General features: G+C 44.5%; 1 protein-coding gene across 4 annotated transcripts in view; it reads right to left on the reverse strand.

Moving 5' to 3' along the window:
- The window catches only part of Stat1 (signal transducer and activator of transcription 1), a 41,680-nt gene extending 18,006 nt beyond the window's left edge, over positions 1-23,674 (reverse strand). For 2 of the 4 annotated variants that reach the window (XM_021176468.2, XM_029475937.1), the window contains exons 1-12: positions 23,489-23,674; positions 23,040-23,200; positions 20,399-20,529; positions 19,861-20,005; positions 16,038-16,136; positions 10,949-11,038; positions 7,919-7,997; positions 6,613-6,704; positions 6,143-6,294; positions 4,134-4,292; positions 2,739-2,831; positions 997-1,056 (exon numbers count right to left, since the gene is read on the reverse strand). In XM_021176468.2, the coding sequence (XP_021032127.1) occupies positions 997-1,056; positions 2,739-2,831; positions 4,134-4,292; positions 6,143-6,294; positions 6,613-6,704; positions 7,919-7,997; positions 10,949-11,038; positions 16,038-16,136; positions 19,861-20,005; positions 20,399-20,526 (1,097 nt within the window). In that variant the 5' untranslated portion in view covers positions 20,527-20,529; positions 23,040-23,200; positions 23,489-23,674. The remainder of the gene's footprint in view (positions 1-996; positions 1,057-2,738; positions 2,832-4,133; positions 4,293-6,142; positions 6,295-6,612; positions 6,705-7,918; positions 7,998-10,948; positions 11,039-16,037; positions 16,137-19,860; positions 20,006-20,398; positions 20,530-23,039; positions 23,201-23,488) is intronic. The other 2 variants (XM_021176476.2, XM_029475934.1) reach the window with 2 other exon arrangements.
- Positions 23,675-27,551: the final 3,877 nt, after the last annotated feature.

Raw genomic sequence — 27,551 nt, forward strand, 5'->3', positions numbered from 1 at the left:
GGGTACTCCCTGTGGTTTACGCTTCAACACACAGAAGACAGAGGCAGAAGACCATGAGTTCCAGGCCAGAGTGTGCTGCAGAGTAAGACTGGTCTCAGAAATGCACATAAAGTATGTACAGAGTAATAGGGGCTCATCTACACTGTGGTCCCTGTCCCTTCGCTCACTTGTTCCTTCCCACCCACGCCAATGAGATCAAGTAACACTGAATGTCATGGGTGGGAAGCCACCTGCCTGCCATTTCTCCCTCACACAGCCTGCTGCCAGCTCTACACTACGGGGGACTGTGAGGCATAAATGGTTAAGAGGCATAAGGAGCTCAGTGAACTGCACGTCCCGTCTCAGCACTAGTGACCCACAGGCAGCAATGCTCTGTTGGTCCAGAAACGAGAGGACATCACAACGCCACTAAGCTTTATCTCATCCCCTGTCGTCTGGAGTGATTTTGAGAAAAAAATAACAAGATAGTGTTTTTCCCATTCTTTTTCCTTCAGTGCTGGCAACTAAACATAAGAGAATGCAGCAGGCTCCACTGGGCCTCACACTTACCCCTGTCGCTCCCCCTCATGCCTGCTGCAGATGTCTCTAACCTCACTCCAGGAACACTCCCCCTCTTGGCTACAGATGCACAAGCCTGGATCTTTGAGTGTGTTGCACTTCTCTGGGGCTGGCCGGAGAGATGTAATGTGTGAAGCCCACCTGCTTTAAGACTTGATGAAGGCAATCTCCTTTCCTCTGTTTGTTCTTTGGTTTATTCTAGTCTAGAGAGCACATGTTCTAGGCATAGCTCCCAATCCTTAGAGAGAAGCCAGTTACCAACGGCTGCTAGGGTTGGCCCTGGGTAGCCCATTAGGTGCCTCTCCTCACAGGCCATGGCCTCAGGACCTACAGTGCAGTCCTGGTCCTGGGAAGAATTTCCAGCCTGCTTATTTGACAGAGAGGTAAAGAGAACCGGCGTTTTAAATAGCATCTTAGATAAGATTACAGAAATCTTACTTGTCAAATGAGACTTTCACTTTCAAGTTATAGTTCAGCTCTTGCAATTTCACCAACAGTCTGGAAAGAAAAATAACAGTTGTTACCTTAACCAAAGTTATTGACTAAAATTTATTTATTATGCAAATTCCCCAACTGTGAACATTTATATAAACCACTCTCCCCACTTTTAGATTATGGTTGTTAAGATGAACTGACAAGTTTATATAGCTTTTTGGGTTTTCTTCTTATGTATATTTGTAGAATCAGTTCCTAGCTGGCAATGCTGGGACAATTCTAACATTAAGCTCTAACAGAACACAGCACTGATTTTATACTCTAATCAGACATTAGTACAAACAGCTGCTTTTCTATATAACCCATCAACATATTTTTAATCAAAATCTCCACTTCTAAGTGTGAAACATGAACACATGTGTACAAAATCACGGGAGGATAGATATGGGTAAGTCATCGCAGTTGTCCACAGATATTTAGATCACAGAACACTGGTACAGCCTGGTGAAAGATATGAATTCGCTCACCAGAAAAAAATGTATACCCCACAATCTACACTCACACACTACTGCAGTGTCTATCTAGGATTCATAAAGCTCTATCATGGGCCTATGCACCTCTGGGGAAGGCTGCTTGAAACTTTATCTATAAACATTTCTGAAATTCGAAGAGAGGGCACTCTGGCCAGCTTGAGTGTGGCAAACATGGCTCTGGTATGCTTTGCCCTGTTCCTCAATTCGCTCTGCCTTGCAAAAGACCGTTAGATTACATTCCTAAAGCTGGCCACCAAGGTTTATTCCCTTATTTGGCCACTTCCTCCTCCTCCTGAGGCTGACTAGCAAGGCCCAGCTATCTAAGTATTGAAGTCAAGTCCAGCAATTAAAAGCCCCTTTGGCTCACCTAATTAACATGTCCAATTAAAATTAAACACCTCATCCTAACATAGGGGTTCCCCCTTTACCAATTTAAGCAGCCATTTTACTACGGGCCACATGTGCCTCCTCTCTGTCCAGAGACAGTACTTTGTCCCAATCTGGGACAAATACCCCTGCCCCCTCTCATTTTTCCCCCTTCTTCCCTCTCTCTTGTTCTCTCCCCTCTCCTTCCTCCTCTATATCCTGTCTTTGTTCCTTATCCTAGTCCTCTGTCCCTCTGATGCAAATACATCTTTGTTGTGCTGAAAATTTGGTCATGGGGTTCTCCATCCGACTTTGAGGTTCCCTACACAGAGATTCTTTTACTATAAAAATATCCTATATTTACAGTGAGAAAAAAGAGGCACACGTGTATATATGCGACTATATTAGCTATACTTGTATTTTGAGCATAAACCTTGGCTATCCAAAGTAAGATTAAAATGACCACTCCAAACTTGTTTTCTCTAGACTACTCTATAGAACCTTTAAAAAAAAAGGATTTATTCATTTTTATGTATATATGAGTACACTGTAGCTGTCTTCATACACACCAGAAGAGTGCATCAGATCTCATTAAAATGGTTCTGAGCCACCATGTGGTTGCTGGGAAATGAACTCAGGACCTCTAGAAAAGCTGTCGGTGCTCTTAACCGTTGAGCCATCTCACAAACCCTAGAACCATTTTATAAAAGCAAATGTATTCCAGCACTTGGAAAGCTGAGCCAGGAGTATTATATATTTGAAGCAAGTTGGGATGAAAAAAAGAAGGGGGGGGATTAAAGGCACAATTTCTGGGACAGGCAGCATATGGAGCTCTATGTTCGTTACCTCAGCTTGACAGTGAACTGTACCCCAGTCTTCAAGACCAGGGGCCTCTGCGGGTGAGTGGGCATGCACGGCTGTCGTTCTACCACGAAGGAGCTGTCAGTGACCCGGAAATACAGATAAATTAGCTTTTGCATCACAGTTAACACAGTAAAAAAATAAATTAGTAACTTCTCCCTACAGAGACAATAGACGGAAAACTTGAAAGACTATAAAAACACTGGAGCATTGAGTAATATTTTGAGAGTCTGACAAACTGGGTAGAAGTAACGTCAGCTGCAAGTTAGAGTGGCCTATGGGTCACTGTGGAAAAGGGGCCTGATGGGGTAGCTGAAGACCCCACGCAGTTACCAGGTAATGAAGGGCCAGATCAAAATCCTGCTGTGGGTCTCGGAACCTAGGGGGAAAGGCTGAGAAAGGCTGATGGGAGGCAGGATGCGAGAGCCTGGCGCAGGCTCAGGCCACACCGTACAGGGAGAGGAGAAAGGCTGATGGGAGGCAGGCTGCGAGAGCCTGGTGCAGGCTCAGGCCACACCGTACAGGGAGAGGAGGGCAAGCATCTGACATCAGACTTGCTGGGCCTGGCACATACTGGCTAAGCGACAGAAAGAGTAAGAACTACTATACTGTTCCTAGGAAGCCAAAAGGAAGTTTATGGAACAGGCACGGGCATAAGCAAGGCATGCACACAGAATCAAGTGCCACTGAACACCTATTAGCCCGTCACGTCGGGAATTGGTTCTAATACTTTGAATTGATTCAGTAATCTAAGTATCCAGACACTGAAAGTCCTTGCCCTCAATTGGTTTTTGATTAATCAATAAAATGCCAGCGGCCAATGGCTGGGCAAAGGGAGATGGGGCGACACCCTTATATTTGCACAGGCTAGGCTGCAGGGGGCTGCAGGGGGCTGCAGGGGGCTGGAGAAACAGAATGGCCACGACTCAGGGAGAGAGACAGATCAGATTTAGAGCTGCAGAGGGGAGACCATCCAAAAGGTAGGAGCAAAGAAAAGAGAGCTCCCAAAAGGGCCTCTCAGAAGCATCCTGGGCAGCAAAGACCAAAGGGCCTCACAGAAGGTAACAGGGCAGCAAAGTTAAAGGTAGATTTAGACGGTGCTGAGCCAGGAGTACAGCCGACGGAGGATTGGAACTGCCCAGCCCTAGAGCAGCCAAGGCATTTCAAAGATAAGCTAGTGTGTGTGTGTGTGTGTGTGTGTGTGTGTGTGTGTGTTTCATTCGGGAATCCAAAGAGTTCCTGGGCAGGTGTCTGGAAGCGCACGGCCGCTACTGAGAGCCAAAACAGAGTAGCCAAACTCCACGCTCCACCATCAAACCCTTCCAAACTGTCCAAATGACCATAGATGGCCTTCTGGATAGTCGGTCTGCCTGGCCTTACCTCTGAATGAGCTGCTGGAAGAGGAGGAAGGTTCGATCTGACAACACCTGCTTGTTTTTTGTAATAGGGTCGGGCTCATAGGTGAATTTCTGTTCCAACTCCTCCAGCTTTTTAAGCTGCTGACGGACCTGCTGCAGGGTCTCTGCAACAATGGTGAACCTGGGAGGGTACAGGACATGGGGTCTCCGTGAACAACAGTCCCAAAACACACTAGCTGAGAGAGTCACAGAATCTCCACATGCTATGGGCACCACACGGGATTATACTTCACACTCAAGGAGAGATGGAGGCCTGTGGAAGCATTAAGCTCAGGGACTTATAGAAAACACTTGGCATGCCCCGAAGAATTACAATATGGCCAAAGGCCTCTCTCTGCACAGTTCTAAGAGCTACTATCCTGGTTGTTTTTTGTCAACTTGACACAAGCTATAGCTTTCTGGGAAAGGAGCCTCAAGTGAAAAAGTGCCTCCATCAGACAGCCTCGGCCAAGTCTGTGAGCATTTTTTACATTAGTGACTGATGTGAGAAACCCCAGCCCATTGTGGTTGGTGGCAACTCTGAGCAGGCTATCCAGGGGTGTATAAGAAAGCAGGCTGAGCAAACCAGGGGGCAGCAATCCAGTAAGCAGCACTTCTTATGGCTTCTGTTTCGTGTCCTGCTTTCAGGTTCCTGGCTTAAGTTCCTGCCCCGACTTCCCTCAGTGATGGAGTGTAACCTCTGAGTTAGAAGCTGAAATAAACCCTCTCCTCCCCACGTTGCTTTTGGTCATGGTGCTTCATCCGAGCAATAGAAACCCTAACTGAAATACAAAGCAAGGCAATCAGGGCAGGGCTCCAGGTGATCTGAGACTTTCAAGAATCTGGGGTTTCTAAAGGAAAGGGCACGGAAGACCGGCAGGCGACCAGCAAAGCAGATGCCTTCAGGAGACTCAGACATATACACAGGCGGCACGAGGGAGCCACTGAAGGTTCTGTGTAAGGACAGTACAGCCACGGCAAGGCCTCTTAGAGACACTGTGAGGGACTGGGATTGGGGCAGCCTGGAAGAAACAGGCCAGCCACGTGGACTACATTAACTTGCTAGCAGGAAACTTGTTTCTGTTCTGTCCTCTAGGCTACCGCCGTGACCCTCCTGAATAAACAAGGGAGCAGAGAAAACAGAGCCCCTGGAGGAAGATACAAGCACGCTTTTGCTCTCCGGTGCCAGCTAAGTGAATGAAGGCAGTTCAAGAAAGGGCTTGATCTTCCACAGAGAGCGACAGCAGCTCTTGCTGCCGTGTCTCCTTTCTTTCTCCTGTCCAGCCAGTCAGCAGGCTGCTTCTGTGTCTCTACCACATGAATTGCTTGCTGAAAAGAATTCCTCCCCGTTTCCCTAAAGTACCTCCTTCACCCTCAGCAGGGCAATGCTCTTGAGGAGAAAGCCTCCCAAATCAGTCTTTTTGGGTGTCGAAGCCCAAGAAAAGTGTTTGCCATTCAGCCAACATTCACAGATTATTTAGTGGATTGATGACCGATTTTTTTTCTTTCTTTCTTTCTTTTTTTTTTTTTTTTTTTTTTTTTTTTTTTTTTTTTTTTTTTTTTTTGACACAGGGTTTTTCTGTGTAGCCTTAGCTGCCCTGAAACTCACTCTATAGACCCGGAGACCAGGCTGGCCTCGAACTCACAGAGTTTCTGCTTCCTGAGTGCTGGGATTAAAGCCATGTGGTACCACTGCCTGAATAGATATTTTGCTTTTACTATTAGGTCTCAAATTGGTCAGTGGGCTCAGTAACTACTATTCATTTGGGGTTTTGTGTGGTCAAAATCAGGCAATCAAGCAGACGTAGCTGCACACGATGGCAGCCACATGGACTGCTATGCTTTCCAAATGCTCTCGGCGAGAAGCTGAGCATGTCCAGGCCTCCAGTGCAGTGCTGAACGGGCCCATTTGACCACCAGCCCCAAGGCACTCTCCATCAGTGTCTGTGGTCCACACATGAGCTGCCAATCTCACTCCGGGGAAAACCTTACCAGCTTTGCAGCTGATCCAGGCAGGCGTTGGGCGGTCCCCCGATGCAGGCGCTCTGCTGCCTTCGCTTCCACTCCACGAGCTCGTCATTAATCAGAGTGTTCTGAGTGAGCTCGATGGAATTCAGCAACTCTCTGATTTTGTGAATTATCTCCTAAAGGGAGAGGAAGAACAAGGTGGAATAAACTCATGTGTAACTACTGAACTTCGAGAGGGTTGTTTGTTTGTTTGTTTGTTTGTTTTAAACAAACAAAGCACATATCTCCTCCTATTTTGTTTGCGTTCTAAGCAAAGTGTTTAGAGACCTAACTTTTCCAGGCCCATGAGCCTGGTAGTGGTGCTTGTCGAGCCCAAGCCCTGGATTTCCAGGGGTCACACAGCTGTCCTCTGCTCTCTGCCCTCACACACAAAGTATACAGTAAATTAAAGTCCATAATGTATGTATGTTCCATGATTGGGAAGCGGTCGCTACCTTTCTCTTATTGTCAAGCATTAAAAACATCTTGTGGAGCAGCAGCTGTTCCTGTTTTTGGTCGCTCTTCGCCACACCATTGGCTTCACCTTCTGTGAATGAAGGAATAGGGAGTAAGTCTAAAACATGCAAAAAAGATAAATCCAACGAAAACCAAGGTTCACACAAACTTGGGTCAAACATGATAAAAATGCAAAGTCTGATGTTAACTGTAAACTTGACAGAATCTAAAATCCCTGGGTGACAGGCTCCTGGCGTGCCTGGGAGGGATTATCTTGATTACAGTGACTGATGTGGGAAAGCCCACCTTGGCTGAGGGCATGACCAGACCCTGGGCAAGGATCCGGGACTATACAAGGGAAACTACCTACCTACCTAACTACCTACATGGCCTAACTACCATGTGTGCATTTGTGTCTCTCTGCTTCCTGTTTGTGGATGCAGTGTGAGCCGCTGTTTAAGCTGACTACTCCACAGAGATGCACTGGACCTGGAACTGTAGCTAGAGCTCCCTTAAGCTGCTTTTGTCCGAGTATCTTCTCACAGCAATAGGGAAAGGAACGAAGACAAGAGTTTACCAATATATATCCTAAAAACAGTTAAGTGCATCCATGCTTAAACCAAGTGCCATTTCTTACCAGCACGCATAAATTGACATAGTACCATCTACTATTTAAGTTGCTGACCAAGTTTCGATCAAATGAACACAAGAAAGTGCAAAGTGTCACGTGAGTATGTATAGAGCCTGTCTATGGCCTTGAGGGAGGAGACACACCAGGAAGTAGAAGCTGAGGATCTTTCTCCTCATACAGCTCCAAGCTACACTAATAATCTCTCCCTGTCGACTAAGTGATTACTAGGGCCTGGTGTTCTGTAGGTGGCCTTCTGGAAGCATTTTAGTTGCAATTATCATTTAAAAAACAAAAAACATGCAGCGACAATAAAACACAGTGCTGCAACCACATCATGGATGTTAGGACATAGAAACTCCAATTGTGTACCATTCTGTCTTTCCCAACAAATACTTTGTTCTCCTCCCTTGAAGACATCTGCCAATGACTGGAAACAATTTTGATTGTCACTACTGGGGCTTGGAGGTTAGTGCCATGAGCCTCAAGCCACAAGGCACCAGATAGTGCTGTAAAGGAAAATGTCTGGTCCAAACCATCAGCAGAACTCAGGGCTTGAAACATACTGACCTAGGTCATCAAGAAACCCAAAGCAGTCAATCGATCTGAAAATATCTAATGTTTACTAATGTACACAGGGGGAAAAAGCAGCCAACGGGTCCTGTTGGGACTCTTACCTCTGTTCTGAGAGGTTTTGCATTTAAAGTCATATTCATCTTGTAATTCTTCTAGGGTCTTGATTTCCTGCTCTATGCACTGCAGATAAAGATATAAGTGAGTTTCCTAACACCCTGAAAGATGGACCATCCTTATAGAACTCCACTCTTTTACACAAAATATTTCAATAATAAGAATGTAAGAACATTTTTCAGAGGGTGGAACAAACCTGTGGCTTCCAGCTAAGAGCATGATATGAGGAGAGGTTAGCCCTAGGGCATCCCTTACTGATGGAACCATCAAGATGAGAAATGAAAAAGAAACCAGGAAAGGGTTTTAGCATGGGTAATCTAACTGTGGCTGAATTATACGAAACAGCACAGAGTTAAGGTGGGGAGCCCAGCATCCTGACCTTATGGAACTTCAGTCATTTGGGGGTAGGCGTTACTAAAGAATTGTATCAGCCTGTCTGTAGGTCTCAGGCCCCTGTGCTAATGAAGCTGAGCTCCGGTCTCAGAGAGATGCAGAAGAGTTTGTGCGAGAGTGACTGAACAGACGTGAGCTTGATCGTGTGACCTTGTGGACGGCAGATGGTCTAGACTGCTCTAGAAAGTGAATGAATGAGTCAGTGTGGGTGCGTGCCACTGGTCTGTCAGCACTCAGGAGATGAATGGGATATCCAAAGCTACAAGAAGGACAGGCTAGTCCTACTAGCTTCACACAAGCTGCCGTGGTCAAGTTCCTCGAGTTCCTGACTGTGAACACTACTGTATTCCTAATAACAGATCAGGAATACTCCGTTCAAATAGTCAAAGACCCTTCTCAGAGGTTTGCATGCATTACATCCCAATGGGACAGAAGTGGAGACTGCCTACCAACTCTCCCAGCACATGCGGGTGTTTTGTGCCTACCTTGAAATCTAGATTACTACCACATCCTAAGTACAATGGCAGGAAAACATTTACCTCTTGGCACCGTATTCAGACCCAAAATAAGCAGGATATTATAAATGAAAAATGTGTTTTCTGTTTATTGAGGGTGCTTATCAATCCTCCACACTAGGAGCTAGTTTACAAGCGGCACGTCCACCATCTTCCAAAGGGCAGAAATAACATGCTGCATACATTGTTAATGTTCCTTTCTCTACATCATAAAGACCGAAACAGCCAGGAGTGAGTGGGAGAGTTCATCTCAGCCTATCTGCTGTGAATATTTTATGGATTTTGGAGACTAGTGGGTCACTTAAATCTGGACATTTCGACTTTTATTTTAACTGACTGGGAAGAAACTGACTCTAGACAACTCTGAGTGAGTACCTCTTCTGCAAATGAATGTCTGTAGACTTGTTAGATTTAACAAGAAACAAACTAGTATGAAACGTGTCCTCTACCATCTACTCCAAGAAATATTAACTATGTTGGGTTACTCTGAAATTGCAGCCCTTGGATGCCGCCTGCCTGCTTCACTCACTAGTAAGGACACCTTTTCACTGCAACCTCTAGCACAGTCGTTTCCATTTCATTCATTCCATTTCACCACCAAAACCGTTTTTCATTATTATTAGTTAAGTACTCAGAAAGAATGTCTTCTTTGTTGTGCGTCTATACTTCCCCAGCGTCTTATAAGTTAGCCTGAAGCAGAAAGAAATTCATTTCTAAGTGATGTAGTAATTAATCCTGCTGAGCAAGTCCCTTATATTTTTAATACTAAAATAGATTTAAAACAATAAAAAGATCATTTATCAAAATTAGAAAATGTAGAAAATTTTCAAACTGATACCACCTGGTTCAGGGTCTAGATTTTTATTTCTCTGTACCGTGTGTGTGTGTGTGTGTGTGTGTGTGTGTGTGTGTGTATGCATGTGCGTGCATTCATGTGGAGGCCAGAGGAGAATGTTGGGCATCCCTCAGTCTCTGCTGTTCCCTCGAGACAGGTTCCCTCCTGGAGCCTGGAGCTAAGCTGGCAGGCAGCTGGCCTCAGTGACATCAGTAATACCATGGTGAACCTGAGATACAGATGACGTTTCCTACACATAGCTTATTAAATGGGTCCTGGGCATCTGGACTCAGGCCTTCACGCTCATTTGACCCATGAGCTCTCTCCCACCCTTCCTCGTCATATCTGAATGTCTCTGAATGACTTCAAGAATCTCACTGTGAAGCATACAACAGGAAAAACACAAGTTCATGGAAAACCTCTTCCCTTACAAGCAGGCTGAGCAGGCATGCCGGAGACTGGGGAAGTCCTGGTGGGCTCACCTGGGTCCTCTTACAGAGACACAGCTCAGCTTGAAGAGAAATCATACACTCACCCTTCAAATTAGCCTCATTTGTCTGGGGTCTGGTCACATTTCTACATATCTGTGCTCGGGATTTCCCTGGTTATTTCCACATTAAGGTCACTTATTTCTACGTCAGTGAAGCATTTCCCTAATGCTGCAGAAGAAAGCCGCTGCACAAGTCTGGACTTATGAAGGGTGCTGTCCAAAGCCCCTGAGTCCAGGCCTTGCTCCTGTTAACCAGACACTACTGAACCTTTCAGCTGGGGTAGGCGCGAAGGGATCCCCTCAGTCATTTGTTGCCATCGACCATCCTGGGGATTTATCTTAAAGTTGCTGTAAACATCTTACTCTAATCAGAAATGTATTGAGATATGTTTGCATGAAATGGCTTTTGTTCATCTTCCAAGTCTTAGGGTAAAACAGGGGTCTAGAAGGTGGATCATGTTTATCCTGAAGTCCCCTGTAACTCCGGGGATGCCCTGTGAGAAATGTGGATACACGGGCTGGTAAGTGCAGCATCTAGCTTGTTGGACAGTGAGTGCAAGGTCAACCTTGACTGCATGATGCCACAAAGAAGAAACAGCTCAGGGTTGAGAAGCCAAAGCAGAGGTTATAAGACATGCAGCTGACCAGCTTTCTTCTGGTTTAGAACTTTAGAATCATCTTTCTTTTCAACTATTAGTTACTAGGTTAATACTCAGAGAAACTGAAACTTCTTCCAGAGTTACAGAAATAAACAGACAAACGCAGGCAATCTGTCAGTACTCACCATGACTTGATCCTTCACATTTCTGACTTTACTGTCCAGCTCCTTCTGTTTATCCAACATCACAGTGTTCTGAATATTTCCCTCCTGGGCCTTTAAAGGGAAACACACTGTTTAGCAGCCATCGTTTTCTCTGGTATCTTTTCTCACTTGATTACATTCCAAAGTCAATGCCATACCTTGTGGCCCGCCTTATTTTAAGACACTGCAGATCTTACTACAGACTCCCCATATGTGTATCAAAAAAAAAAAATCTCACTTTCCAAGGACCTGGAAAATGCTGGCAAACATTATAATAAGAAAGCAGCAGGAGTGTGGGCATATTCCTGTTGAGGGCTGTACACGTTTCCATGAATTCGTGTGGTTTAATGACACCATTATTTAAGGCTTGCCAAATTCTGCACTCAGACTATGTACACAGCCCAGTAACTGTTACTTAAGACCTTGGGATTCAAAGTGTCTTCCGTTGCACCTCCACCTGACAGCTTGCTGGACATGCAAACTCAGGTCCTAATTGGGTACCATTTGAGCTTCCCCTACTGACTCAGAGGCACACTGAAATTAAAAAGCACGGCCATACAGGGCTATGGAAGCCCTGCTCAACCACACAATCTACAGTAAATACAAACCTCAACTCTCCCGGGAATAATCAGGCCTATGAGAAGATTTAGGAGTCTGCACCTTTGTCCACCTTGGGCCAACCCTGGTTTGCTCACGTAGGGTACATTAGCTGGGTAAATGTCAGGAGTATTCCGGACATAGCGGTGAGCAGTGAAATAGAGACGGTACTCACAGAGATCCTACCGAAAACCATGCCCATCAACAGAGCTTGCTGATGCCCTTCACGGTACAGACCCTACTAGATTTTACCTCATATTAGGAAAGCTTGCCCAACTAAAAGATTTAAGTTGGCATATTTTTCCCTATGCTTTCGGTTCTCTTTATTTATTACCCTTTAAAATATCCTATATATTATCTTTTTAAACTAATTGATGGAAAGATTTTTAAAATGCACACAGTAATGATCACATGACATTTCAGTTTATCAACCACTGGGTAATGTCTTCATCAAAGCAAACATATTAATCTCCTCAATCATGTATCATTTCTTCATGGCGAGCCGCTCAGCGTCATGTACAGCTTAGCACACACTGGCTTCTGGCTACATAGTGTTTGCTACGACAGTTACTCCACTGTGAAACATCACCATGGAGCTGCCCCTTTGTCAATCTAAGATCTATAAAACATTTGAAATGTATTCTTTTGTTCTGAGACAGTCTCATGTATCCCAGAGAAACCTTGACCTTACTACATTCTGAAGAATGCCTTGAACCCCTGAGCCATGTGTCTCTCCCTCCTAAGTCCTAAGGTTATAGGTACAAACCACCTATCAAGACAAGCTGGAAGTTTATGCTTATATTTAATGTAATCATATAGCTGTCCGTGCACCATTTTGTGGGAGGCATACAATTTCCAGGTGCTTTGATAACACAGATTTGTACACATATCTGAGTTTGTTTCTCAGTCGCGCTGCTCCTTGTCATCTGTCCGCTCATACGCTCGCCCTCTGAGCCACGCAGGGTTGTGCATGGTCTCTAGTGTGCTCAGCACTAGCCCCACGCACTGCCGTAGTCTCCCACGCATTCCTTCCTGTCATTACACGCTTATATTTCACATGGATTTCATATTCAGTTCATACAGCATTAGAAAACAGACTACGATCTTTACTGGGATCATATAAAAAATTATTAACTGAGAGAAAGCTCGTATTTGCTGTTCTTAATTCTTATGTGTTTCGTTTTGTTTGGATTTTGAATTTTTAAAAATTATCTCATACAGACGAGGCTGGTCTTTGACATGCTATGTGACTTGAAACTCCTGATCTTCCTACTTTTAATTTATCTTTTTAATTAAAGAGCTAATTTTTAATTAAATTTTAAAAAATTTTGTGCTTTTAATGGTTTTCTTCTTGTATTAACTGTACCACCAACATGGCACCAATCCCAGTGGAAACAGTAGTTAGCATTACCGTGTGTTTCTGACACACTTCAGTGAAATACTGTCTGTAGAACACTTTGACATGAGGAAGATACTAATATATGAGTGTGTGTGTGTGTGTGTGTGTGTGTGTGTGTGTGTGTATCTCAGTACATCAATGAGAAATCCACCAATTCTAACATCTTTGAAGAGAAGCAAAGGTATCCAGTTAGATAGTGGATTATACCAACGGATTTCCTAGTCATGGTCTGCCTTTGTCCCCTGTCATAAACCCTACTTGGTGATGATGCAGAATTGTAGCACTTAATTATGTCCCATGCCTTTTCACTAGGATTTCCCCTGCATATATTGTATACACATTCACAAGCAAATAAGCAAATCTGGTCTGTAACTGTTTCCTGCCCTGTTTGTAGTCAAGCTCCACAGAAAGTTTTCTTTCATTTCAGGAGGAGTATGAGACATCTGGCTGCTGTCAGTATCAGAAGTACGTGCAAAGGACAGGCACCCTCAGTCCCATATGTATGTCACATCAACATGTGATGAAAGGGGCTTCTCTGGCCACCCAGAATTGAGCCACTTCCTTGTGTGGCTCCAAACGAAAGCTCCTGCCTATCCAAGGAGACCAGGAAAGTGGAAGTCATGTTACGAATGAGATACACTCCCTGACATCTGCCTTATTGCTATGTGCTGCTTAGTGGAGAAGCCTGGGGAATGAGGTGGAGCCCAGCAACCCTCCTGCTTCAATCCAGTCACGTGACTCTGGTACTTCCATCTTGCCTCCACTCCTCTGCTCTACCCCCGTGTCCTGTAAGAAAGAAATGGCTTCTTTGGGGCCCCACAGGTACTCACTTAATGCCAGTATCATCAAGGCGACTCTGCACTTTTTATAGTACTATTAGTTTTAGATGAGGTGGGTTTTTTGTTGCTTTTGTTTTTATTTTCCTTTTAACAACCCAGGAACACTGCAACCATAGAAGTATCCAAAGCAGTAAAGCATGTAGAGTCTTCTAGAAAAATGTGTGTAATGTAACTTATTTGTTTTCTAAAACTGTTACTAGAGACAAGCAGATCCCAAGAAGTCATGGCCAGGTAAGCCTAAGGAGAATTGCAGGTTTAATGAGAGATCCTGTCTCAAAAGAATAAGGTGGAGGGTGATAAGGAAACCAGCAAATGTGTCCATGTCCTCATCTGGCCTCAACACACACAGGCATGCATACATGGAACAGAAGAACAGTAACAGGCTTTCTGTGTCAACATATCTACATAATCCTGTGCTCTTGGGATGCTCTGAACAGACTCAGAATTTTGCAAATTTAACTTGTTCCACCTGTTGGAGCCACACACGCAAGTGTTTTATTTACACCCCACTGATTCCTCTGCCCCCCAAACTGCGTTGCTTTCTATCACAAACAAGGCTTGTCATCCTATTTATACAAACGTAAGGATGAAAACCCCTTAATCCTAGCAGTGAGGAAATAGCAAAGAACTGTTAGACCAGAGCACTGTGGAAAGGTGCCTGCTGGGCCTCCCATTTTATGGAGTCCCACTCCACCCCACCCCCAAAGAGGCCTTGGCAAAGTGCTCAACCCTCCTCATCTGGGAGGCTCAACATTAGCCTCTCCACAGGTCATGGACTTTCTAACAGGAACTCAAAAGCGGGCAAACCTTCAAGTTCCAGTAACCAGCCAGGGTGGGGCTGGTGTGACAGAGCAGAGGTTGCTCTGGTTGTCTGCTATGCCCACTCTAGGCTGACAGCCAAACGTGAAGAGTGCCATGCCAATCTGCAAAGGTGGCAGTCTGTCCTTCTGCCAAGCTCTGCTACCAGCCGTCCTTGTTAGTCTATCTGAAATACAAGGAGACCCTTCCTTGCCTACTGTTAGGGTGAGGATTCCCCCATGATTAAAAACTTGCTCTGCAGGCTCTTACATGCATGCCAGCTGTGAGACAGGCATCCTCCTCTGAAAGGAGTCAACGCAGCCAACTTTTGCTCTAATGCTGATGCGAAGCTTTGCTCTTTAGGGGAGGGACCATTCCTTGAGTTTACCACGAATGATATTTACATACTGAACGCATCAAGGTGTCTTCATTGTGGTAGAGGAACAGTTACCTAAACGCCCAAGGACGGTTCCCCAGGAATGTGACAGATGCTCTCGAAGGCAGAGAGAAAGGCCTTCGTCAGCATTACATTGTTCTCCATCTTTCCCCACTGTGACACAGTTCACTTGGCATTATCTGCACAGACTTTGCTGTGTCCTCTGCATTCCCCTTCCACTGCTGGAATGGCCGGCTCAGAGGAACTCAGACCATAATGGTTTCAGAAACCTGCCCATCTTGTTGTTCTCGCACATATCAAGAAAGAAATACAAATGTCACTGCAACTCAAAAACCTCACTGCACTCAGATGCCGAAAAGGCCTACAGGATGCCTGGCAAAACCCTGACCCCAGACATCAGACTACTGGCACATCTGCTGTTTGACGTCATAAACATTTATAAACAAGTGTCTTAATCCTGTTTTTAAAAAATGAAGCTTTTATTTTCCTGTTAGTTTTTTCCTCCCCTTCCAAATCTGTTGTATCCTATGGCCACCCTGTTTCCTGCCTTTCTCTGACTTCTCCTTCAGCAGACAGCATTACCATTGTGCATGTGACTTACATCACAGCCATAGAGTCATCCTTGGTTATTCAGTGTCCCAGAACAGAGCCTGGACCTATGTGCTTTCCCCACCGCCATGAACTCTGAGCATACTTTCCATGGCCACCCCTTTGCAAGACTAACTGCTTCCGTTTCTGTAGGAGAATTTCCTAACCTTGACCTAAAGAACGAGGCTTCGCTCAATCACCTCACAATAGCATAGTCTTTGCTCTTAGCGTCTTACACCCATGTGCTGTTTTCCTCACTGGGAATGGACTCCATTACACAATGACCTTTCTTAAAGCTCAGTTCTAGAAAACTTCTGGCTCTGATTGTCTCTGCTTCCTGAAGTTATAAAATCAGAGTGTGTATCCCTCTGTGTCTCAAGAGAGGCCTTGGGATTATCTGTGAAGCAGACACAATGCACCTCTGACCGTTAGTGGCCACTGAGAACAAAGTACCTGATTAAATCTTTGGGCATTTTCCAAAATCTTCCTTTCTTCCTTCAGACAGTTGTAGATGATCATGGACATCTGCACGGGGTCTTCTTGGAAGTTATCCTAGATTGTTGGAGACGATACTGTGAGAAAGTAAGCCTTTCACAGCTTCCCACCCTAACAAGCCAAATGGCCTTGTGCTAAGGAGCGGGTCATCACCCCCTCCTCCTTATTCCCTTCCTGGCAATTGAGGCTGTAAAAAGCTGAATTACAATCCCCTCTTCCTTATCTCTTCCTGACTCCCAAGACTTCTAAGGACCTGAGTTATGTGCTGAGCCCAGCCTGACACCCAAGGCTGTTAAGGAGGATTCTTCATTCCAGAGATAGACTCAGAGTACCTCCCACCTGCAGTCTGAATTCAGCCTTCAGGTCCCCAGATGCCCACTTCTTTGTTCTTTGTTAATTCCCCCTCAACCCCTCCCTATTTCCCTCGCTGTGTGCTTAAAACCTGGTGTTTCAGCCTAATAAACTGAGACCTTGACAGGAACCCCTCCTTGGTCTCCGCTTCTCTTTCCCTTCCTCCCATTTCTCTTCCAGTTTGTGGTCCCCCTCGCACCCACGAATAACTGGGTCCAGCAGCAGGACACTAGATACAGGTGGTTAGGAAAAAATTAAATCGCAGAATAACTGTGGGTCATAACAGAATAGAATTTGAGGATCATAGAAATCTTGGCAACAGTGAAAAGCTCTCAGATATGCAGAACTGTGAGTAAGTTAAGTCAGACACATAAGGAATCCAGGGTGGACGCTGGCAGTGCTTTCTGGGCTACACCATTCAACTCCACCACAGACTTGGTGCACAGCCATGGATGCTGTGCACAGCACCTGCCTCCGTACATCACAGAGCCACAGGGTCTCCAATAGTTCTGCATGTGATTAACTGCAGGGTTTGAGTCTACATTCAAAGATCTCTGGCCTTATAATAACATAATGGCTTACTTATAGGAAACAGAGCGTTTGATATGCTCCTACTATCATTCCAAACCTGTAACTGTAGTGATTAGTATTGTCTCAGGACTCTCCTAAACCAAGTTCTCAGCACAAAGATTTATTTGCCCTAGAGGGACAAAGAACAGGGAATAAGAGACAAAGACAGGAAAAAAAGGATGAGGGAGAAGAGGAAGGGAACAAGAGAGGGGGAGGGGTATTTATCCTAGGAGGGGACAAAGGTCTGCCTCTGGATAGAGAAGAGACAGATGTGGCCCATAGGAAAAGGGTGGTTTATAAAGGGAAAGGGGAAACCTGCAGAGGAGTGGTTCTGAAGGTCCCTGCCCCCAGGTGGTTCTTGATCAATCAATAAAGATGCCAGCGGCTAATGGCAAGGCAGAAAGAAAGAGGCAGGACTTCCAAGTTCCCACAGACTAGCAGGGAGGAGGAAAAGAATCGAGATTCTTGAAGGAGAGATGGAGCTGCAGGGGAGATCTTCCAAAATGCAGGCAGAAAGGGGAAGCAGCCCACAGTAGGGCATCCATCCCAAAAGCACCTTGGGCAGCAAGACCAATGGGCTTCACAGAAGGTAATTGTGCAACTAAGCTGAGGGCAGATTTAGAGGTGTTGAGCAAGGACTAAAGGTAAGGGCACGCTAGCCACAGAAGGCTTAGAAGAACCCAGACACTGAGCCAGTAAGGCAGGTTAAAACTGAGCTAACGTGTGTGTCTTTCATTCACAGATCCGAGATAGCTCCTGGGTAGGTGCCTCCCTAAGTGGTGTAGCCAAAACTCCCGTTACAGAAACCCTTTACCAGGAGGAGGTGTTTAACTTTAGTTGAGCATGTTAATTAGGGCAGCCAAAGGGGGGTTGATTGCTGGACTTCAATACTTTGATAGCTGGACCTTGGTAGTCAGCTTCAGGAGGAAGAAGTGGACAAATAAGGAAATAGACCTTGGGCACTAGCTTAAAGAATGTAATCTATGGGATTTTAGCAAGGCAGAGGGGATTCAGAAGAAGGGCAAGGCTTGCCATAGTCCCCTTCAGTGTCAAGTTAATAGAGCTTTAAATTTATCATATTAGACAGAGACTTCATTAACTAGTAGTAAATTTGATTTCACCTTTAATGAACAGTAGAGTTACAGGTGTATCAGAGACTTGTTTTAAAATAATTTCTAAATGTATTACCAATAAATACCTGACTTGTGTGACTATTTTATATATTATATTTATATGCTTGAAGTTGTGGGAAATTTTCTTGGATAAAAACAGATCGTGAATATAAAGCCTGTAAAATCTTGGTTTAATAAAAATTTTTCTTTTCCTTGAGAAAGCTTACTTTTGTCTACTAAATTTTAAATAAGGTATTTGTTGTTATTATTTTGTTGTTTTTTGTTTTGTTGTTTGTTTGTTTTTGAGACAGGGACTCTCTATGTAGTTCTAACTGCCCTGAAACTAACAGAGATACACTTGCCTCTGCCTCCTGAGTATTAGGATTAAAGTCATGTGCCACCATGCCCTGAGACATAAAGTATTTTTTTTTATCGAGACAGGATTTCTCTGTGTAGCCCTGGCTGTCCTGGAACTCACTTTGTAGACCAGGCTGGCCTCGAACTCAGAAATCCACCTGCCTCTGCCTCCTGAGTGCTGAGATTAAAGGCGTGAGCCCCCAACGCCCGGCTGACATAAAGTATTTTTATAAACACAAAACACTTCTTTTATAAATTAGGACCAAAATTACTTTAACTTACAAAATTTGAGTAATTTGATTTAAAAGGAAAATCTTTTCACACGTGTATCACAAGGGTTGGGAACAGTATCACATTTAAATGCCAAAGCCAGAGCTTCAGGCAGACTAAGCATGCACTCTGATCCCTGTGTCATACCGACACTTCTCCATCAATACTCTAGTATCCATCGTCTTGCACATCTTGAAGACAATTATCTCCTTTTAGGCTATAGACACAACATCAGAACTATCCAGGATAGTCCTTAACTAATTCCTCAACACAGGAACTCAAGTTCAACTGAACTTTTAACCAGAACAAAGATATTCATCTCAATTTTTCTGTTTTCACTGTCAAAGCTATTTTTGCAAACTACTGCAATCACGCTCTTTAAAAAACAAGTTACCACCGAGCAGCCTGCATAAGAGGCTGAGTTTTACAAACTTAATCTAATGCTCCTTCTCACTGATACAAACTCATAGATAGGTCCAAAAACAAAACAAAATAATAAAAGGCTCCCAATTAGCTAGGGCGAAATGTTTGGTTGTGTTTCATTTCTGTTAAAACGAGAAAATTCTGCAATGCAGAATAAACATGGCAGTGAGGCCAAGTGTGCACTGGGAGCATATCTGAGGGTCCTGAATTCTAGATCGCTCTTTGACTTTCTCTTCCCGTGGAAAACAAGTCTGCCAGGAGCAAAGCAAAGTGAGTCTAGTCCCAGGCACTCACCCACTTCCGAGCAAGGCTTGACGGAGCCAAACCTTCCTGGAAATTCTTCACTTGGACCCACAAGGACCAAGACCAAACTGATCACTGGAATTTCTTGGGGTTTAATGTGTTACCTACCATAGCTCACTGCTCTGAAAATGAAGCCTCTTTCCCTTGGTGTATATAGAAACAATTTTTAGCCATTTTTTTTCACTTAACCCTGAAAACTCTTTTATGTTAATAAAGAGAATTGATATTGTTATTTATTTATACACATTAGCCACATAAAGAGAGTGTATCTGTACTTCTGTAACTTCTTTCAATGCCCAGTGAGTGTGCACTCAGTAGCATCTGCTGAGTCAAAATAAATAAAAGGTTTTAAGTCAGCGGAGACACTTCAAGTAAGGCGCAAAGCCAGTCCATACCTGGAGATTGCGCTTGCTTTTCCGTATGTTGTGCTGCAACAAGAAATTATTCTCCAGAGAAAAGCGGCTGTACTGGTCGTCCAGCTGCGAGAGGAGGTCGTGGAAGCGGATGGTCGCAAACGAGACATCATAGGCAGCGTGCTCCCTACAACAGCGGGGATTTAGCTTTGCTTTTTAACTTGACCTTTTTTTATTAGCAATTTGCATAGTGTTTCTATCACACACAACTGACATGAAAAAAATTATAGGAAGTGCCAGATATTTGTACAGAAAAAACTGTCCGTGGTATTTATCTCCAGAAAGAAAAGAGTCAGCAGGGGTCTGAGCTTTTTATGTCAAATATTTTCAGATCATTTAAAATTTTTGCCATTAGCAAACAATACGTTTTAAAACAGACTGGAAAGTACTCAATGGCTAAAGAATTTGGTTTTATGGCCACTGGTGATATTCACGTTCTGTAAACACATCTCCAAGTTACTTCATCAACAAATACTTTTAAGGCATAAACTCCACTCCCTAGCCAGCGCGTTTTCCTTACCAGTCTTGCTTTTCCAGCCACTGGGCCAGGTACTGCCTGATTTCCATGGGGAAACTGTCATCGTACAGCTGGTGGACCTGCTCCAGGAACTTGGAGTCCAGCTGCTGAAGCTCGAACCACTGTGACATCCTCTGCAGAAAGAACACACGTGTGAACTGATAGCTGCAGCTCCAGGCAAAACCTCTCTCTCTCTCCCAGTGCCTCTCAACCTTCCTGACACCCGGACCCGTCAATTCAGCTCCTCATGCTGTGGGGAGCCCAACCATAAAATTACTCTCGGGGCTACTTCATAACTGCAATTTTGCTACTGTAATGAGTTGTAATGTAAATATTTTTGAGGTTAGAGTGTTGCCACGGAGGTCGTGACCCACAGGTTGAGAACCTCTATCCTGTTGGTTTCTGAAAAGCATTACCTGAATCGTATCCATACCCAATATTTTTGTTGAGTTTTGGAATCATCTTTTTTTTCCCTTCTACAGAAAATATACCCTCAGGTGATTACTCAAATATCTAGGCAGATACTCTAGTAGTTTATTTCCATGCTAACCATCTCTGTCCTAGAAAACATTCCCCTTTCCCGATATGCTTTTCTCCAGTGTATTTATCACTCCGACCCATCACACATTTCCTCTTGTACCTTCTTGTCTCTTTTTTTGGTCTGAAGAAAGGGAGATGGAACAATGTCACGTACAAATTAGGTATCCAGTAAACACTACTCTAAGAACAAATTGATACTTTTTTAATCAAGCAAGTAGTTATTAGAATTAAGATAGCTCACAAGCACTTCCTGAAGCTTTTTCTGCAAGTTATAGCGCATTGTCAAGCTATATACCAGTATTTTATGACTATTCCATTTTACCTATTGTATGTGCGCTTGGGTATGTGTACGCATGTGCCCTACCACATACATGGAGGTCAGAGGATGGCCTGCAGGAGCCGGTTTTCTCCTTCCACCTGGGAGTCCTGAGAACAAGATCAAGTCCTCCAGTGTGGCAGCAAGACCTTCTACCCATTGAACCATCTCTCTCGATTAAGGTGACATTTTATAGTTATGATTCATAAAGTATTTTTGCTAAACACATTTTAAAAGAAATAGTTTTTCTTTTGTGCCTCCAATAAACAATAAATCTGGCACAAAGAAGTCCCAAATCTCAATAGTGATTGTTTTGATGTGTTTTATGTTTGTTGTACAGGCAGACACATGTCGAGGTCAAAGTTAGTATCAGGATATCAGCCTCAATCTTTTCTCCAGTTTATTTTTTTGAGACAAGCTCACCAGCAAACTTTGTGCTCCCCAGCACTGACGTCACAGAGGCATGCCACTATACCTGCCTTTTTTCTTTTGAATGTTGGTGATCCAAATTCAGGTTCTCATACTTGCACAGCTAGAACTACCTCCAGTAAGCCATGTTCAAGACCACACCTGAACTCACAGCACTCAGGAAAGCTGAGGCAAGAAGGCCACAAGTTCAAGGTCAGCCTGAGATGAATACTGAGTGCTTGTGAGGCTACACAGTGAGTCACTGGCTCAGAAAAAAGAAATGTCTTTTTTTTTTCATACAGCATTGCCAAATGCCATTTGAAAGAATAAAGTAATATTTATCTCTTCAGATAACCATGGGGTCAGTTTTTATATTGTAATCTTAAGGTTAAAAATTATAGCAACCCCTAATTTAAGGAAGTCTTGAGATGAGATAGAAACAAGTTACCTGTGACAATCATGTCACCACTACACACTGGCACCACCACAATTCAGAATGGGAGACTGTAGGACCACCAGACCTCTGAGGAAAGGTCTGTACTTTGATGGAGCGTATGGGACTGTATGGATAAATACTTCTTTTTAATCACTCATGTGCAGGAATGAAGTCATGTCTGGTGCACAAATGTCCCTTCAAAGGATAATAAGGAAATGTCTACACTACAAAGCAAGCCGCCATTTCAAATACCATTGGAAAGGACTCCAGCCCACCACTGTGGCATGTCTGTAAACCTGAGACTGGCAAGACCATCCTTAAACACCTGGCTCAGAGTCTGGAGTTGGCTCTGTCCTGTTTCCATGCCTCCAACAAACATTCTATCCTCCCGGTCTAGCCCGTGCTGCACAGACTAGACCACATTGTTTCCAACAATCTATCAGAATTCCGTATAGATGGCACTTCTTCCTAAAACTGTCTATCCCTCCCACACATAACTTTCTTTGGCCTGTACCATGCTGCCGTTTGCACGGTTTTTAGAGCATGAACTCCAACTTTCCACAGGAAGCTTGCTGTCTGCACGCATCAGAGCCTCTGAGGGGATATATTTTGCTATCAGCGTCCTCTGGACCCTACAGCGCCGGGCATATGGCCTAAGTGAGCACAGAACCGTTTGTTCTGCTGAAACCTTGTATGTATCAGAAGGCGTAGGAAAGCAAACGGCAAACCCCATGGTGAACCTACAAGTCTGAGTCCTCACTGATCAATCTGGGCTCAAGTCATTCCTGCCAGATAAAAGCAATCTTCACCCATCCATCCGCCTATCCCCAAACTTTTAGGTAGTGTTCGGGAAGTATTTTAGATAGTGATTATACCATTATTGGTTCTGCAGGACCTAAATACCACCTTTAAGTTTCAGAAAACCGGTAAGAGCTGATACATACTGAGATTCCAAATGCTTCCGTTCCCACGTAGACTTACTGGGCTGTCTCCGGGTGCAGGTTCAGGATTCAACACAAGCAATCACCACACACAGCAAGTTATACACCAGTTGCATGCGCGGCGGCGTGGCGCCGGCTCAGGGTATGGAGCAGAGCTGAAACGACTGCAAAAAGAAGAAAATGTTACAGTGGTGGAAAGGGGCGGGAGGCAAGGCGAGTAAAGGTTAAGCGGGAAGGTGCAGTGTCTTCCGGGAGAGATGTCTATTGCACAAGTCATTTTACCCTAGAAGTGAGAACGGCAGGATAAGAGAGCCAAGCAGCGCCAAGAGTTGGGCAAGCGATCCAGCTCCTGGCGTTCTCTCTGCGGGATGACAGGTCACCTGTGGGCAGCAGACCCCAGGCCCAAGGAGAGGGCGCCCCACTTCCACCCGCACCCGCACCCGGATCCGCACCTGGCTCTCACTCACTCACTGCACGCAGGAGCTCGAGTCTGAGCAAATCTCTCTGCGCCGCTCAGCAGTGTCCCAAGTGGGTCAGAGGGGCGCGGTCCCGGAGGTCTCCAGGGAGCTTTGACAGACCCAGCGCTGAAAACCGAAAGTACCGGGCAGGAAAAAAGGCTAGAGGGCGTCCCGCCTCCTTCCGCCTCGGCCAATCAGCGGCAGGGATTGGCCGGCTGTTCCATCAGTGCACCGTCCCCCCCCCCGTGCCCCCACCCCCACCCCCCAGCCCCCGGCTGCTTGGCCTTCCTGGTCCGCGCGCTCCCTACCCGGCGTGCGAAACTTGGGGGCTCCGCTGCGCGGTGCAAACCGCAGACGGGAGGTTGTGTTTACAAGGTTGGAAACTAGGCTTGCGCAAGCTCAGTCTTGGAGATCCTGCATTAAGTAGGCGCATCACTGCAGGATTCAGAATTGGGGACTAGAGATTAACCTTCACGTTACTAAAGCCAGGGAGCTTAATTTACTAATTTTAAAACATTCAATACTTGGCCTTAACTCAGCAGCTACAGAGAACTTGCTCTTGCAGAGGACAGGGCTTGGATTTCCCAACTCCAGTTCCAGGAGTCTAGTGCCCTCTTCGGACCTCCACAGACACCAAACCTGCAAGAAGTACACATACAAGCAAGCAAGACAAAAATGTCATGAAATAAAATGAATAATTTAATTAATATGTTTAAGAAAAATAAAGCTTTACACAATTGATACCTCCATTACCGAAACTTTTGCCCCGCTTAGCCATCATGATGACAGGACCTCTTTGCTTCTTCCTTTCTCGCTGGACATCCCTCTGTCCCCCATCTCCATTATTAAACTACTAAAACAGAATGTGAGTCTCTTATCTACCCTTCTCCCGCTGTGCCTTTGATGACCGCCCCTGTAACTTCCATGTCCTGGAGCACTCCTAGATGTATACACACCCACTGCTTCCTTCCATGTGCCACAGTTACCCTGTCCTTGGATATCTACTGAGTCTGTAAACCAGTTGTACTCAAAACGCAAGTCATCAGCTTCCTCCTCATACCGGGTCTTAGTCTGGAACCCATGAGGGCCAAGCCGAAGACGTTGCCCATTTAGTCCCGGACACTTGGTCCTCGAGCCTCGGTTGGTCTAGCTCCTGTTTCTACCTCTTCCACCACCCTGTCCTCTTACCTGGATCATTGCAGTGACTTCTCTGACGACTGCTTGGCTTTGGCTTTTCACTCCCACTTAATTCATCTGCCATACACTCATTTGAGTGATTTTTTAAAAAAAAAATCTAATTGCAAAGCTGATCATGTCATGCCAATCTAAAAATTTCATGATGGCTTTTCTTGCTTAGTTTTAGACAATTCAAATCTCTCAATATATTCTCTAAAGCCATGTTCCCCTATCACTTTCTTTAATCTCAGCTTGTGCTACTCTGTTTTCATTGCTTAGTACAGCATTTTTATTCTTTGAATAAGCAAAACTCTTTCCCCGAACTCAGTCTTCTCACCAGCAGTGTTCTCTTTGAAAAGTCCTCTAAGCCAACATCTGTATTCTCAAATTCTTTGAGGGGTCACTAACTCATGTTAAAATCTAGGATCAACTGGGTGCTGATGACAGACAGCATTAATCCCAGTACTCAGCAGGCAGAGGTAAACTGATTCCTGTAAGTTCAAGGCCAGCCTAGACTAAAGAGTGAGTTCCAGGACAGCCAAGGCTACAATGAGAAACCCTGTCTTGAAAAACCCAAAATCAACCAACCAACCAAAGAACAAACAAAAACCCCTCAGAACAAAGGTCACTTTTCTACATAGATATCACAGAGGACCAACTAGGTCTTCTTAGAATGCACACCTAGAGAATCAATTGTTTCCGTCAAACAGATGGAATTTGAATCAAGCCTTGAACAGCACCACTTTAGTTGGCAGAAGATCTAAGTAATTTCCCAGGGATGTGTATATATGTGTGCATGTATATTATAGCCTTTATAGATGGATATAGTCTATTTTCTTGTCACACGTGCACCCTCACAAAGGCAGCACAGAACTGACTCCTGGTCAAGATCCTCCACAAATGTCCCTGTCTTTCTTTCTGTCTGGTGGTTGTCTAATGGCCCAATCACATTTGTTTATATTTTCTCTCAAGGTTTTCATATTTTTGAAGTGTCCAAGTCTTTTTATCTGTAAGAGTTACAGTTGCTGGAAGGAAATCACTTTCTTATTTTGTAGGTACCACCGTGTAAAACTTTAACTCAGCTGTTAAACTGGTCAGGGGAAAGCCCACTATGCTTCAATCCTCCTCAAAGAACAACTGAGGAGACCTGGGACCAGGAGTGCTCTTCTCCAGGGAAGAGCGCAGCAGTTTGTTATCCGGTGCCCCCAAAGTCAGCTCTAAAAACATGCAAACAAGCAGCACTGTGCTAAAAGAAGAGATTCTACTTAAGTTATGCACATGTAAGAACAATTAGTGAAAAAAAGAAGGCCATGCTCGTGAAGGAGAGCGGGAGTGGTGGATGGGAGAGCCTGGAGAGAAGGAAAAGGGAAATGTTCTAATTATATTATATTCTCAAAGTCTAGAAGATAAAACATGTAAAATAAAGCAAACAAAGAGCAACCACACCAAAACCAAAACAGAAACCTAGAAGAAAGAAATTTGTAAACACAGGATATTATCATACAACGTTCGACTTGGGAAACCGAATCTTTGTCACAACATCAAGTAGGCAAAAGATACAACACTAAAAAAACACAATGCCATGTCTGGTAAATTATCATTTTCTAATTTTTTTCTCTTTTCTTCCTAAAGTCTCATGGGTTTCCTGAGAGTAGAGCAGTTCGCTCTGTGTTCGGCCTCAGGCTTATGACTTCTTCCAGAAGTCCTGATGCCTGAAACTGACCACATTCTCTGGCATCAGTTTGCTCTTGTTTGCTTCTTCCCTTTGCCAAGAAATGGTGCAGCTGCTCCCACATCCTGATCCAGGAAAGAGAGGCTCATGGAACCCTCTAGAGCCTGCCACCTGGAGAACGGTCCAGTGTTGGCTTCCATTGTGTCTCTCTGAGGTCCCCTCCCACCCCCTGAATCAACTACTTGACAAATGACAAAACAATCATTCTAAGTAACCTTAAAAGATTGGGGTGCTGCTGGGCTTCTTACCAGTGCTGTGAATTTTAAAACTGTAAATACAAAGACTCGCATTAGATTTGAAAAAGAAGGTCAAGACATGACAAGAGTCCCTATAGTCACTGGAAATCAACCAGAAACATCAGGTAAGAAGAAAGTTATGATTTACTGTGCCTGAAGTGGTATGGACACAAAAGAAAGTCGTTGGTGATGAGAACCTAGGAACCACGTTGCATAAGGATTAACGGGGGCACTGGAATGACTCCAACACATGATGTTACAGGGGGAAGACTCAGAACCAGTCTAAATCTCTCATTTAGTGAACATCCCCCCCCCCTTGGGGGGTGGGGAAGCCCAAGATCATTGTTATTACTTATTCACCACTTCTTGTATTCCATGATTACTCACTTATATTAATTGATTATATCTATCTGATTGTGCAAAGCATTTATAGTAACACATATTCATTCACAGTAACGAGAAATAGAAACATATATATATATGTATATATATATATATATATATTAATGCAGCCAGGCAAGGCAAATGTCTAGATACTATCATTTACACAGTCCTACCAAGGACTGTGCAGGAAGGATCTTCCAGTGCACACTTTCAGCAGTGGCCACGGTCTTGTCTTCTCTGTCATCTGCACCTCTCTAGAATGTGACTGTACTTCCTTAGCAGATGGAGAGAGCCCTTCCTTTAACCTTTGAATCCAGGGCTGACGGCTGACTTGTTTTGAACAATATCAGGCATCGTGTCATTACAGATCTAGCATTACAGAGTCTCAGAGTTCTGCCATGTCTGGAGCAGTCCGGCTAGCCTTTTGAGGAGTAGAGGATGACTATGTGGGTCAATGGTGTTGGGTCTGTGCTGTTCTCCAGGCTTAGGCCTTAGATTTGTGAGAAAACTCAGGCAAGACCTGACAGGC

This window comes from Mus caroli, chromosome 1 (assembly GCF_900094665.2).
Source record: "Mus caroli chromosome 1, CAROLI_EIJ_v1.1, whole genome shotgun sequence".
Taxonomy (NCBI): Eukaryota; Metazoa; Chordata; class Mammalia; order Rodentia; family Muridae; genus Mus; species Mus caroli.